The sequence below is a fragment of the Gobius niger genome (assembly GCF_951799975.1).
Source record: "Gobius niger genome assembly, chromosome: 2".
In the NCBI taxonomy this organism is placed as follows: Eukaryota; Metazoa; Chordata; class Actinopteri; order Gobiiformes; family Gobiidae; genus Gobius; species Gobius niger.
Window position 1 is genome coordinate 16921775 of NC_136853.1, and position 14882 is coordinate 16936656.

General features: G+C 41.7%; 1 protein-coding gene across 1 annotated transcript; it reads right to left on the reverse strand.

Moving 5' to 3' along the window:
* Positions 1-2568: 2568 nt before the first annotated feature.
* fgf10a (fibroblast growth factor 10a) lies at positions 2569-12813 on the reverse strand. The gene is made up of 3 exons (XM_079551861.1): positions 12227-12813; positions 4538-4641; positions 2569-3164 (listed from the first exon to the last, which is right to left on the reverse strand). The coding sequence occupies exons 1-3, from the start codon at positions 12624-12626 to the stop codon at positions 2964-2966; spliced, it is 705 nt and encodes a 234-aa protein (XP_079407987.1). The 5' UTR covers positions 12627-12813; the 3' UTR covers positions 2569-2963.
* Positions 12814-14882: the final 2069 nt, after the last annotated feature.

Genomic DNA, 14882 nt, shown 5'->3' on the forward strand with positions numbered 1-14882 from the left:
CTAACCAAGCAAATCCAAGCACAACAGCAAAAATTATATTGGCAAACAGTTTTAGAAACATGTTTTGTGGACAGAGAAATCTGAGTAATGATGGTGGCTTCAAGCCGCCGAACTGACAGATGCTAATGTCACTTGCGCTGATAATGAGTGCGTAACATCTGTCTTAAATGAATGCTGCCTTGTTATGTATTATAGCTCAAGGCAAAACTGCATTAAGTCATGTTTGAGATGCAATAAAAATACATCAACAGTTTCAAGGGCTCACGTATAGAGTGCACGCTTTTTACCCAACTGTTATCATTAAAGATAACTGCATTCATTTGCATTAATGTGTCTTCGAATAGACTATAAAACTGACTTGTTGACATATGTAGACCTCTTTTGTGCCACCAAAATATAAAAACATCTTGGCTGAGGAATGCCAGCCCTTGAACTTTATAGGGATGGAAAAGGGGAGGGGAGGGGGAGATCAGTGTCTTGAACACATTTCAGTGTAATTGTACTTGATATGTCGTTTACAGAACACCCAAGTAATCGTATAAACAAAGGACTAGATGCCCCGGGAGGATGAAAGGAAATCTGAATCTCCTTTATATGCATCATACTTACTCACGTTTTGACGTGGACACTCGACGCAGAGGACTCTTAAATGCATAAAAGAAAGACATCTTTGTAATAAACACAGCAGGACATGACTACTATTCTATTAGATTGAATGCTTATCTCTGTCTTTTTTTTTTTTTTTTTGCATTAGACTTGTTATTCCCTTCCTTATTATAATGACTATTACCTCTGTGTGTGAAATCATAGAATACAGGGACACATACAACTTTTGCCAAGTCCAAGTAAAAGCTAGAGATGAAGCGAGAGGAATAAAGAAAACATGACATCATAGTTAATTAGAGTCAGGTGATAAACACAAGAGTGATATTTACGTTACGCCATATGCCCTGCTCCATGTGTCTCTCTTTCTCGGGGGGCAAAGCAACAGATTTCAGACAAGTAAGGTCAAGGAGGAGGCTTTTCCCAGCTGCTAGACCACACCGAGTCATACACCTCTTCAGTCGGCCCACCACATGTCGGTATAAGAATCGGCACTGTCTAAAACCCGGTGCCGCTTTCTTATTATCACATAAAACACTGTGTTTATCCTACACAAAGCCATGTTTGCCGTGTTGTATTTGTAGGGGGGAAGTTTTTGCACTGAGAACAGAAAATCTCTAAACTCATCAGCCAGGTTGAAGAGCGTAATTACTTGCAGACCTCTAAACGTCTGCCGGAGTAGTACTCACTCATTTGTAGCTTGCTAGAAGCCCTGATTAGTTGGATGAAGATGTCTGTGATACTTTAAAGAAGAAAGTGACCTGACCTTTGCAATAGTAACACGAGTAAATCATCTCAAATTAAAGACCTACAGGAGAGAAATTTGCAGGAACAAATTCCCCCACACACACTTTGAATAAAACATAACTTTTACTTAAAAAAAAAAAAAAAAGCCTGTATACCGGTTACTAGATAAATGAATGTACACACTGTGGTATATAAAGTACACTTTCTCCTCTGACTTCTCACTTATACGGGGTGTTCTGCTTACTTATGTGAAGCTTATGTGTGTGTTACTTGCTCTAGGGCAGCGACAATGCTTTGATTGTGATATATTATTGATGTGAACCCATTTGCAATGCTTTAAGGCAGAACTAAGTAACTCATGCCCCTAGAGGCGATAAGCGCCACTTCAGGTGTCGTAGCATGTTGCGTTTTTTTGTACTCATTAATTGTCCGTGAGAGTAAACACTACGCTGACAGAAAAGACAAAGGGAGAGAGGGATATTGTACATCCAATTACACAATGGAGATAGCTTTTTTTCACTCAAACTTGGCTGTAAATACTGTTTAAGTGGCGCTGGCCCACAGTTAGCTTTGCCCGTTAGCCTGTTAGGTTCTTCTTCGTGATTCCATTAGTGTGTATTGGTGGCTCCTACCCGGTGGCAGCGAAGTTGCAATTGTGGTTTTCTGGCCAGAGACACCAAGCGGAGATGAAAGACCCTCCAATCATCCCATTAACACTTGTATTACCTCCAGATGGACTATGAAAGTTACTTAGTTCTGCTTTAAGCCTCTCGACTCTAGGATACATGATCCAGGGCGGTAAGCACTGTATCGGCCTAAATCTATTCACTCTATATCAGATATTGTACCTTTTGGTCTCTAAATTTGTACTTTATGTTTGCGTGTATTCAAAGTAAAGTACAATACTAAAAATATTACCTGCATCATAGTAATGTGTCATGACAAAAGTGTATTGTTGTAGCACTTCAGTGGCTTGTAGCTGTAGCGTCTTTGTGATGATTTATTCAACTTTCTTATTGTATTTAGAAGCCAACAGAAAACAGTTGTAAAGATTGTAAAGACAAATATATTTATTTAAAGTTTAAATGAGAAGTATTTAAAAGAAAAGCATAATGGTAAAAATGACAAGTGTTGTCCTTTGGGGATTGCTGTTTGTTAAATAATATTACACAAAAAAATAAATAAAATACAATAAAGAACTTATCATAGTATTAGACTTGCTATGGTATCACTGCTGGTGTTGTAACAAAAAAACTTTAATGTTCATTCTTGCCCTTATAACTTTATAGTCACTTTTTCCCAACTTTTCCGCCCATCCTTTGGTCACTATGCATTCCTGCTCCCTCACATGTTTACACATCTGATATTTTGGCACAGAAGTCGGGTCTTTTTCATGTTTTCTGCTGTGCCAACATGTTTTATAACTTAAAGCAAAAATAAAATTTACACTGTATACCAATATATCTATTCTTTTTTTCCTCTTAAAATAAACGTCTTTTTTTCAACAGAGAAATATTTATCATTTTGCATATTTTCCATCTCAGTGCATCACATAGATTCATATCAGCATAGTTTCACAGGAGCTTTAAACAGTCACTGTGCTGGGCGTCTCATCACCGCGGTTGTACCACTATAGGCAGGAAGTGAGTGGCTGTATTTTTCCTTCTAGTCTTCTTGCCCCTCATTGGCTTTCCATTGGGGTTAAGTCCAACAAACATGTGCTTTCTCTTGTTCCGCCATTCAGCTGAAGCGTAGGTGTTGTATTTGTTCTCTTCAATGCGCTCGATCAGACGGCAGTCCGGACCAAACTCGCTCTGCAGACAGGAAACAAGGAAGTAAATATCAGTAAACCGTAAACTGCGGGCTCATCAAATGCAGAATACTCGTGAACCTACAAACTTATGTGCAAGTGACCGCCATAGAAGGAATTATTAACGAACATGTGACGGTTTACCGAAGCTGTAAAGGGGCTATGTTGGCTGTGTTACATGTGATAATCATAAGTCAACATCCCTGCATTGAGCTTTCACACACAGATGTGGATTCACAATATGACTCTGTATCTGGCCACAGCTGTGCAGATTGGTTCCAGGAGTAAAACTAAATGTCCCCGAAGCCAAACGAAGATCTTTCATGCACACTGCTTGAAGCAAGACTGCAGTTTGCTATGATTCGAGTATCGATTCGACTAAATCAATCAACTAAACCTGAGAGACAAAGCAAAGTGTGTTATTTGAAAGCCCTTCAGTGAAATATTTTTTAAATGTCCAGCTGTATTGATTTTGTGGACTTGTTAATGGACATCTTAAGCCCTGTTTTTTTTTTATCTGTGCCATTTTGTGACCTTTTCTTTGATCTCGGTAACCCCCTTTCACTACCACATCGTAACTTAAGCTGTTTAGAATAAAAAATGGAGAAAAAGAGCATCACAAATCTCAAAAATGCACGTCAGCGGTAATTCCACTTGATTAGGAGAGGATAAAGCAGTCACTGTGTGTGTAATGTAAGGTGCTGCTGAAGCTTGTGTTGCAGCATCAGGACGACGTAATGGGAATTCAGTTACAGGCCATGCAACAGAATGCCTCTTTCTTTTCTACAGTGTGACATTTCATCTGTGGTGTGGCTCTAGAGAGACATGCTGAAAGTTTGCTTTTCATAGCTGAAAAGAAAAAGGGGGAAAAGTTGGTAAAGATGAAGGAAAAGGAGAGAAAATAGATGAAACAAGGGCTGCTCAGCCCAGAGGGACAGTAGTAGAATAGGCAACTGAAGGATTGTGTTTCCTGTTTCTGAATGGGACTGAGAGCTAGTGGAGACTGCTCTCACCTTGAACTGGTTGTTTCTTTTTTTTTTCTTTTTTTTCTTTTTTCTTTTTATTTATTTATTCATTCATTCACCTCAGACATAGACACAGTCACAGTAGACATTGAATAAAACAAAAAACATAATAACATAACAATACCAAAATCACAATACATTTCACATAAAGATAATTCCGGACTAAGACAAGACAAGACAAAGACAAGACAAACAAACACAAAGACAAGACATACAAGACATACTGGTTGTTTCTACAAATGTAGCAGAAGTTGGTAGCACACATTTGTTATTAAGTTTTTTTATTATCAAAAAAACCTGTTTGGAAATCAGTCAAATGCTATGTTGTTGGTAGTGTGCACATTAAACTTACCGCTCCATATAGCTCCCCCTTCTTGCTGATCGCCAGATAGTAGTTACTGTTGAGGCCTCTGATGGCCACCACCCCAACATCCACTGACTTAATCTCCAGAATACCTGATGAAACAAATACCAACGTCAATATTTGATGATAATCCCTAAGAGTTATTTTTCCTTGTTAACAAATATTTAAAACAATATGATCAAATGATACTTGACTCGCTATAATCTTATGAGGAATATGTTGAAATTGAACAGTACAACATCAGATGAAAGGCAACCTGAACAATCTTATTATACTTATTTATAACCCACTTTACCAAGCAGCCTGGCAAAGAGCTCACAAACATCAACCTCAGTGTGTTTGCAAATAAAATCCCTCTTTCAGCAATACTGACAGAACTGAAGGAGCGACACTGTTCACTCATTGTTCTGAGACCTGACCTTTACCCTTTTTGAGAGAGAAACTCAGTTAATTCTATTTTTATTCAGACCTAATTTTTCAGTAGCTGAATATTTGAAACTGGGTTCAGATGGCGGAGTGACAATGTGTAGCCACCTGTTTGAACTCTTTCCTTGTGATGTGGTTTGTGGAAAACCAAAGCCCTTTTATGGCCTTGTTACCAGCTTCCAGAGGTGGTGTGCATGGCTCGTAAGAGCTTACAGCCACATAAGTTTAATAATGAGAGAGAATAGACAGCAAACTCTAGATTGCACTTTGTCTATATAAATATCTTCTCTGATTATTGAACACAGACATCATTAAAGATGTTTGTTTGTTTGTTTGTTTGCTGTTAATAATGAGAAGTTAAGGCAAACACATGGAACTACAAAAAGACTACAAAGGGTTTTTGAAGATTTTATTATGGTTGTTCACATGGTGACCTGGATAAATGACAAGCTGTGAGTTGGTTTACTGTAAGCAGGGCCGGCCCAGGCCTTCATGGGGCCCTAAGCATTATTCAACTTGGGGCCCTCATTAAACTTGTGCTGATTGGGCTCAATATTGATGATTGTGCTCTCATGTGGTCCTGTCCATAAGTCATATTTAAATTCTCTTACTTCTTAAAGGGAAGGATCCTTTGACACAGCGTTAACTACTAAGCACAAGGAAATAACTTGATGATCAGATTATGTTCAGAATAAAGAAAACGTATTCAAAAGTGACTTATCAATCAAACGTGGGAAATGTGGAAAGCCTTGGAAAGGGCTGGTGAGCTGCTGGTGGGAGATCCCTGCTGTAAGGTCACCACAGTATTACCCACTTTGGGCATGAACTTTATCCAGTTTTTGCCAGAGTATGATCTTAAAGGGTTCATGTTCAACAGTGTCAACTATGTGTAGGAGCATTGAAATTGAAGCTTGTCCTGGTAAAGCTCTCAGAGGGACATCTCCACAGCATGTAGGTGGTTTCACAAACGTTATTATCTTTTCTTAGTTTCTTTTGCTGTCTACATTAATCATACATTATTAGTAACTAGCATTTCCCTCCAGTACTGTGCTGTGTACTACAAGAATACAATGAAGTGCCAAATCAAACGGCTTGTTAAACCAGGGATCTGTAACCTTGTGGATTCAAAGAAATGAAAATGCCAAATTCCGCTGGTTCTGATTTCGTAATACATTAGTTTTACTCCGAGCTTTGATTTAGAGCTGGTTTAATATGATTACGTCTCAATGTGCAAACCCAGAATAATAAATAAGGTCTAAATTACACAGGACCAAATCAGACCAGACAGCTTCGATAAATTGTTCGAGCAGCGAGAGCAGCATGTGGCTCTAAGACCATTGTGGGTATGTATTTGTTTCACACATTTTTAGATGCCTGAGTAACTTTATTTTTTAACTCACCCATACCACTCTTTGGTTTGGTTTTGTGTGCATATTGTGTTCATTCATGATTCTTTGTTTAATATCCTACTTTGTTGCATGCCAATTTTTTCCCGTAAATATTTCACTATTTAGACTTACTGTACACACATATTGTAATTACCTGGCATTTGAGGCAGTTCAGTTGAAGCAGTCTGCCCAGATGCCTCTCTGAACTCAGAGCTCTAGGCTTACCTTTGATGGCTCCATTAAGAGGCTCACTTTCATGCTTGTCGGCTCTGAGGGTGTGTGCAGGAGGGTTAAGGGTGAATGAGAAAGTCTGGCAGGGGGCAGAAACATGAGGTCTGCTTGTGTGGTGGGGGCTTTTCCAAAAGCAAGTGGTGTCTATCTGGAACAGACCTGGATGTTATCTGCCACAGATGCTATTTTTCACCCCCTGCTGCTTTACTGGCCATGAATCCTGCCCATTCACATGCACCAAGCTGATGCTAATGTGACACTTTCAGTTGTAACCTTTGGTAAGTTTTTATTACAGAGACAGGCAGTGCTCGGGGTTCTGCTCTAATTGAATTGAGAATTCTGTCTGTATGTGCTCTATGTTATCTTTATTTGTATTACTATGCAAAATAGGATAAAATAATCCCAAGAGATTGTCTTGGTTGTATATATTCATATATTTTATTTTTTGACATTATATTTTTTTTAATAATCACAAAAAAATGTTTTTATATTGCATCGATATTCATATCTGCAGGATGCAGATGCTGTCGTCCTATTGGCTTTATCAAATTCAGACTTGTGAGTGTTCTCAGCCATGGTCCTCGACTGGGAACATTTAGCTTGTACTCTGGTTGGTGGAGGGTCCCTGACTCAAGTAAAGGTGTTCTCCGGGTCTCGGGGTCTCAAGGTCTCGAGGTCTCGAGGTCTTGTACAAACAGATACAGTCACTGCATCGGACTGTTGTGAAGAAGGAGCTAAGGTAACAGATGAGCTCTGGAATTACAGGTCAATCTTCATAATCTAACCTATGGTCATGAGCTCTGGGTCATGACCGAAAGGACATGGACAAGACAGGACTTGGATACAAGCCGTAAAAATGAGTTTCCTCTGCAAGGTGGCTGGGGGAGAGCCACTGCTCCTCCACGTTGAGCGGATCCCGCCGTGGTGGCTCGGGCATCTTTTTAGGATGGCTTATTCCCAGAGGGGTGTTTCTGGGCATAACCCATTAGGAGGAGAAGAGAATATATCTCTCCTCATCTCTGGCCCTATAAAAAGTGGAAGAGGACCATATGCTCAGAGGACCGGAGAGTTCTGATGGGGTGATGTGGTTAAAATCTTTGTGCTTACAAAACAATATTAAAATGTAAACATCAGTGGTAGGGGGAGAAGAGGCCTGGTTCATCATCAATACACTGTCAATGTATGGCAACAATGTTACCCAGATTTTATTCTATGACATCAGTTATCAGCCTAAATAAAACATTGGCCTATATGCAAATACCTTGAGGCCAAAATGTCTGAAAGGGGACAGTATGGCCACAACTAATTGTCCAAAAGGACAGATTGGCTGAACCTCTGTATCTCTAAACCAGGTCCTCCGCCTGCCTGCTGGCCCCAGCTTGGTCAGCATACTCGCCAATAAAAGTAATACAAACACTGACAAGTTTAGCAAGTTACTGTAGAGATGATGCAGCTGGAATACTAAACTCCTCTGGATATAACCCAGACACATGAACTAATCCAGTCCTAGTGAGGCTAAATCGTCTACTGGACTGGGTTGATTGAGTCGAGGATGTTTCGCTTCATCTTCGCTCTTGTGGTCAGAATGTGACTAATGTGTCCCAGTCAAACTCAGAGCTCAGCGAGAGATCCTTAATCTCAGTGGAACTTTCCTGCTTTGATAAAGGTCAAATCAAAATCAAATCAAATGAAGCATGGTGGAGGCGGGGCATGGGCAGGGTGCTGCCCCTTTTGGCTTGCCAGCAAATCGATCAATGGCCATTCAATGATTCGGCAGCACAGCCCAGAAACAATTCTTTTCATTAGAGCATAATGAAATATCATGCCACAACAAACTGTGTCCGGCTGATCCGGCACCTACACTTTCACAAAGGATGGATTTTGTGTATATATTATGTATTATCACTACTGGACTTCTCTCTCTTCAAAATGTGTAAGCTGTAATATCATTATATTTAGTTCGCAGCAGTGACACGAAAGAAACAACATGAAAAATGTCAGTATTGTACTTTTGCTTGTCTTCGATTATCCTGCTATTTCTACCGACCTTGTCAACCAATTAATCATATTGATTTTGAATCAATGACTTTGAATCATCTGACTCTGTTTGCTTTACACACCTACTGCCATACTCTTAGAAATGACCATCAGAAAAGACACAATAACAGTAACAGCTTGACGTGAGTGTCTGACAGACACAGTCCACACAAAGAAGTGAAAAGATGCAGATCATTGAACAGAGAGTACGTGATGCACACTCACAGCATGTGCAGAAAAGTGCTCCTCGAATGACCCTGTACTCTGTGTAATGGGGTCAAAGGGGATTCATTCATCTGAAGCCCCCACACCAACTCTGCTGTCAAAAGGAGATCAGTCTTTTACTTGGAGACTACTGGAGTAACACAGAAAGTGGACACAATTATCAATGAAATTCAAAATTGCTTTGTTGGGCTTTTTTCTGTACGTCCACATTTAAAATAACCAATATCATTATGAACACAGTTAGTGAAGGAATAAGACTTCAGACTTAAGAATTCAGACTTGTGAGCCAGTTCAAAGGTCAGAGTAACATTTGTGTTCTTGCGGTCGGTTTTCAGAAACCCTTCACTTCAGGCTGCAGCGTTTCTCACACAAACGTTTCTGTGATTTAGTACCACGAGAGATGAGTCTATGAAGATGTCAAAGTAACTGAATGAGAAGCAACGCTGACACTAACCTCCAGTGTCTCCCCATAACTCTTTTTTTATGGACCACCGTTACCGATTCCCAAGAGAACCCGAAACACACTCAGGGAGCAACAGACTGAAAAACAACTGAGACTAATTTTTTTAAGATGTTGACGCATTTTTTGTGCTTATGTCAAATATTTTAAACTTAAAAAAATAATTAAAAGTACTAATTATTAAATAAAATATGTGGCCAGGATGTTTTTTACTGGACACATAGTAATGCCATAAGACGTCCTTGTCATTGCTAGTTTGACATACTGCTGTCAAAGTCTCCATAAAGCTCTGACATGAACTCAGGTTTCTGTCTTGGGTCAATGAGTAGAGTAGGTAGAGGTCGAATCCGGGGGGCACCATTGTGTAATTAGTCTGGACATAAAAGGAAATCAGAGAAAAACATCCAGTCTATTAGAGTCCATAAATCGTGGTGCTTGGTTTATATTTCAGTTGGCAATGTGTCTGCTGTGATTATTGTAAGCAATAGCTGAGTGTCAGCGCTGACAGTCCGGGTGGCCACGGCACAATTCAAATACTCTGTGAATGATGGCACCATCTGCAATAGCTGCTTCAAAAATGTCAATGAACTTAGTGGGGGACGGGGAGGAGACCCATCACGTCTGACAACATTCATTGTCTGTATTATTCATTTCTCTGTTAGGAACCTATTCAGAGACATTTGTACCTAATTGATGCCAATGACCCTGAGGTGGACTCAGGGTCCTGGAAAAACTAATCTGACCCTCTACTTTAGTCACACTGTCATGATCAACTTTACATTGAGCTTGTTGAAGTACAGTACACAAGTAATCATCAGTAGTCATAAAAACATTGCTGTTTGATGGTTTGTCTGACTGAAGGAACATCCTCATTTCAAAACTATTAAAAGGGCAGCACAGTGGCACAGTGGTTAGCACTCAGGCCTCACAGTATGAAGGTCCCGGGTTAGGGGGTTTCTGTGTGGAGTTTGCATGTTCTCCACGTGTCTGCGTTGGTTTCCCCTGCCACAAAAAACATGTACAATAGGCCAGGATGCATGATGTGTGTGAGTGCAGATGTGTGCAGTCGCGCTGCTGTCATTCTACCCCAGGGGAAACTGAAGCTACATACGTGGCTTACCACCTCTGAGTATGGAGTGCATGTAGCTTGTACAAATAAAGTCCTTTTCTCAACAATGTATTACAAAATATATTAAAAAAAAACAATAGGTTTGTCATCGACATTGTAACAGAGACATGAGATAAATGAGTCAACTTTGCTTTTTAGTGTCACTTTGGTGTCACATGTGAAAAGCTTGTCCAGCAGCTTCTCCATTTGCTTCCGCTGAAGATATTAAATTGATTCACTGTAGTGTCAGCCATCAGTGTTTTATGTATGTGTTTATTTGGTCGGGACAGTGTATACATCTCAGTGTATACATCTCTATCTTGTAACACATTATTTAACCAATGTGACATTAATGTCTAATTACATTCTTGGATGGGTCTGTCCGTTTTTAATACCAAGTAAAAACAGCATTTTCTTGTAGAAAGGTTTCATGTCACTTGGAGCATAAAAAAGATGCTCCAAGTAGATTAAACCTTAGCAAAAATAACAACAACCAAACGACAAGCATAAATTGAAAAGGCACTGAGATTGATGAATGGTATCAATACTGGCATGACCTGATGTCGCCATAGGTGACACGTTGCTCCCTAACGCTCCAGAGCTTTATGTGCATGTGTGTTAGCACTGCAGGCCAGAGGGAGGGAGGAAGAGGCGCTAATTGAAATTCCTTCAGCCATGTCTGGCAGAGCCGTGGTGTCTGAGTGGCACACACACACATGTACACACATATTCACACTGGCCCTGGCCCTAATAAAAGTGGGCTTTGCCATATGGAGCCCATGTGCAAGAGTGGCCTCTCTGTACCTCAGTGTGCGCGCATGTGTCTCAGCAGGAGAGGGCCGTACGTACAGTAGAGACCCCCACACTGAGGCCAACGTCGTGTGATGAGAGCACAGGTATCATCCACATAGTCCATAATGATTGGTGTTTAAGCTCAAGACTTGAATTAGTCTACAAAACTACAGTTCTGTGATACATCCTGTCAGATCTAAAACAACGGTGACACATTACAGGCAAAGATGGGAGTTCTGTTCTGTTCTGTCTCAGCATTTATTGCGATAATGCTGTTGGAGCAGTGCAGCTTAGATTCTGAGGAATATTGAAGACCTAGAGAACTTCCAGATGTGTTTAACTCGTAGATAAAAGATGGATTTTAAAATTATATCAGCAGATTCTATGTTTTCCACGCTCATTAATCATTGCAATGACATGTACATCATGTGTTGTTATAGTGAAGGGAGCTGTCAAAGAAGCTTATGTAGTTTGCTAATATGCTGTGAAATGTTTAAAGCAGGACGTGCCTTCACTTTGGAAATTTCTTTGGTACATTATTGTTGTGAGTATGGCGCTTAAGCATATTCTATGGATGATTAAAATGTTCACAACGTCAGTACAAAAAAATACCACCTGTTTCATTCAGAAGTGTTTTGGATAGGCTGTGGAAGTTGCAAAGAAAATTCTCATGCGTAACTCGAGATTCCAGCCTATTAAGTTCAATAAATTATTTTCCATAGAGAGTAATTGCTGTACATTATCAAATTGTGTCTGCCTGGCGAGCCCATTTGTTTTTCCCTCTTCTTTCCGCTTATGATGCCCTCCCTCCAAACTCTCAGTAGTCTGACAGTTATGGCAGCGCGCACTCGCCAGAAGAGCATTAAGAATCCGTTTTTGTTCTGTCCCCCTGCAGTCACCTGTCTCATGGAGGGAGCACCAAGCCTTCTCTTTCTCTGATAAAAGGAGACGGGGACTAAGCTCAGGATGTTACGTTTGAGTGTGTTCTTAGTGCATTGAAGCTGACTTACTGTAAGGGTCGTCCTCGCTCTTGGTCCCATTGACTTTCCCCTTCTTGTCAATGCGGAGGAAGAATTTCTGGTACGAGAACAGTCTCCTCCTGCGGACGTCTCCTTGCAGATGTGTGTAGCTGCTTCGCACGTGCCGCCCGACCGCCGTAGCCGAGGACACGTTGGTCGCCCGTGGCAACCTGGGGGACGATGCGTGCAGCGGGACGGGCGAGGGCGACAGGTGTGCGGCGAATCGATGAGGTGCATTCTGTTTGCGTTCAGAGTCTGTGGATCGGGGGGGCAGCGGCGACGGCGAGGAGGGCTTGAGCAGGAGGAAGAGAAGGAGCAACACGAGTCTGCAGCTGGGGCAGGAGGACAACCAGGCGACCACTGCACCCTGGGTCACTGTCCATCTACACATGGTAGTGGAGCTGACAGAGCTGTGGAGGTGCGCAGGGGCTGGGGCATGCTGAGCTGGTGCCGGGAGAGGAGGCGAGAGTGGGAGGCACCCTCTCTCTCAACTTGACCACTACAACTTCTCAGTCTGGTCCCGGCAGCCGCCCTCACGGGACCGGCTGGCTCCACCAGAAAGTGATGATCCGTTTGAATTCAGCCGAGATATATTTCCTCAGACTGTTTATTCCTCAGAAGCAGCGCAAGAATGTGTCAACATCCATAACTCAGATCACCTCGGGAACAACTGGGAGCTCGCCTCGAAGATCTCTCGCCACCTCCTCCCTCTCCTCCAACGGGCAGCTGCACTCTGCTTCTGATTGCTCCCACACTTGCGTCAAATGTCGCTTTGGAGTTTAAGGCTCTCTCACTTTGAAGCGCTTCACTCTTGACTTGGTGGAACCTCTTCTCGTGTTCTTAAAATCCATTGTCCAATCCCGCTGATCGATAAGGAGTAGAAAGAATGGGACTCAACATCTGAAGAGAAAAAGTATCAATAACACACACACACACAAAAAAATACACAGCTTGTGATGCAATGTCCGGAGGAATCCACACAAAAAGTGATCCAATCCAGTCCTTGGTTCTTTCTTGTCCAGTGATGGCTTTGTGTCTCTGTTGCTGTAGCTCTATCGCCGCAGGTTTGAAGTTACTTGAAGTGTAAGTGAGCTGTTGTGTCAATGAGCTGCCTGCCTCTTGGAGTGTGAGCGCCAGATCCGTCTGTTGCCTCTCCTCTGTCCTCCTCCTGTGTGGCTCCCCCTCCCACTTGTGCCTGTGCTGCTCTCCCGTCTCCTTTTCAGATCTTGGACCACTATCTGCTTATCTGCACTTTCTCAGAGGTGACCAGAGCCCTTGTCATTCCTTCCACTGCGCACAAGTGCTACAGTTTTTCCACGTCATTTCCCAGCATAATTTGATCTTTGTGAAGAGCGCTTGGTTTTGTAGCTCTGTGCACGTCTTATTGTGTGTATTCGCTGGGGTGCTGTCCCTCCTCCCCGTTTTCTCATTCCCTCCCACTGGTTTACCCCCTTTCTCTGTCTCCTCCCATTCCCACACTCAAGTCCACCAGTTGATCTGAGCAGGTCTAAAGAGGGGAGAGAAGAAAACCTTTACTTTGTATCGAGTCTGTCTGAAGGCTCTGAAGACTATCTCGCCTTTTATAAAGTAAGGGCATCATATCAACATGAGTTAACAGCTGATATATCGTTTTTTTGTTTGTTTTGTTTTTTTGTTTTGTACAGCCCGATATCACAACAGGAGTTGCCTCAAAGTGCTGCACAAACATTAGAATGATGAAACAAGACAATGTAAAGTTCAGGCAAAGTATCCAGGCAAACATGTCCATAATGATGAGCTGTGTGGGTGACCCTGTTCTTTGACTCTCCGACACGGCGAAGAAAAACTCAGAAACCCAGTGAGAGAAAAAATAAATCTTGGTTAGATCCACAGAAGAGATCCACTCCCATGGACAGACAGGCTTTAGAGACCCAGGGCTGATGGGAGTCCCTCAGCAGACGGGCCAAGATTGGATAACGTCCAGTCCTTGTTGGAGCTTCAGTTCAATCCCTGTAGGCGGGGTTCCTCTGTGGAGAGGGTGTAAGACTGCGATACTAACGACCCATCTGAAACCGGAACTTCCAAGGGGGAGTTGGACAGTGGACACCATGTGAATAGTAATGAACAGACTTCAGATAAAAGAAATATTGGATCATAATTAAGACAAAGTGTGCAGTATGAAGAACTAGAGGATAGCGCTCAGTGTACCGTACTTCCCACAGCAGTGCTTCTCCTAGGGCAGCTTTACTTCAGGCTGATAAGCTAATTCTCAGAGGTACGTTTTGAGCCTAGTCTTAAATGTAGAGACTATGTCTACTTCTTTAACATGAGTTGGGAGTTTATTCCATAAAACTGGAACTTGGAGCTAAAGGCTCTACAGTGATTTTGGAGACTGGAGTGCTCTGGCTGGCTGATATGGAACGACAGCATCTTGGAGAAAGATCAGAGCCACACACTTTGTGGCCTTAAACTAGTGCAGTCCAACGATTAAAATATTTAATCGCGATTAATCTCATGAATGTCATCGTTAATAGCACAATTTTATCTATTATAAATTACCTTGAATTATCATGTTGATACTCTAATACTCCTATCGGGTTCCTCAAATATACAGCAAACTTTGGATGCAGGTGGGTCACACTTATTTCATTTTTTCCTTACATTGTTG

What these genes read in the sequence shown, in the direction of transcription:
- fgf10a (XM_079551861.1), bottom strand. Translation starts at nt 12,626, where the DNA reads ATGTGTAGATGGACAGTGACCCAGGGTGCAGTGGTCGCCTGGTTGTCC. An exon ending in GAGCGAGGACGACCCTTACA is followed by an intron (nt 4,642 to 12,226) that starts GTAAGTCAGCTT and finishes TTGTTTCATCAG; the next exon opens with GTATTCTGGAGATTAAGTCA. An exon ending in AGGGGGAGCTATATGGAGCG is followed by an intron (nt 3,165 to 4,537) that starts GTAAGTTTAATG and finishes TCCTGTCTGCAG; the next exon opens with AGCGAGTTTGGTCCGGACTG.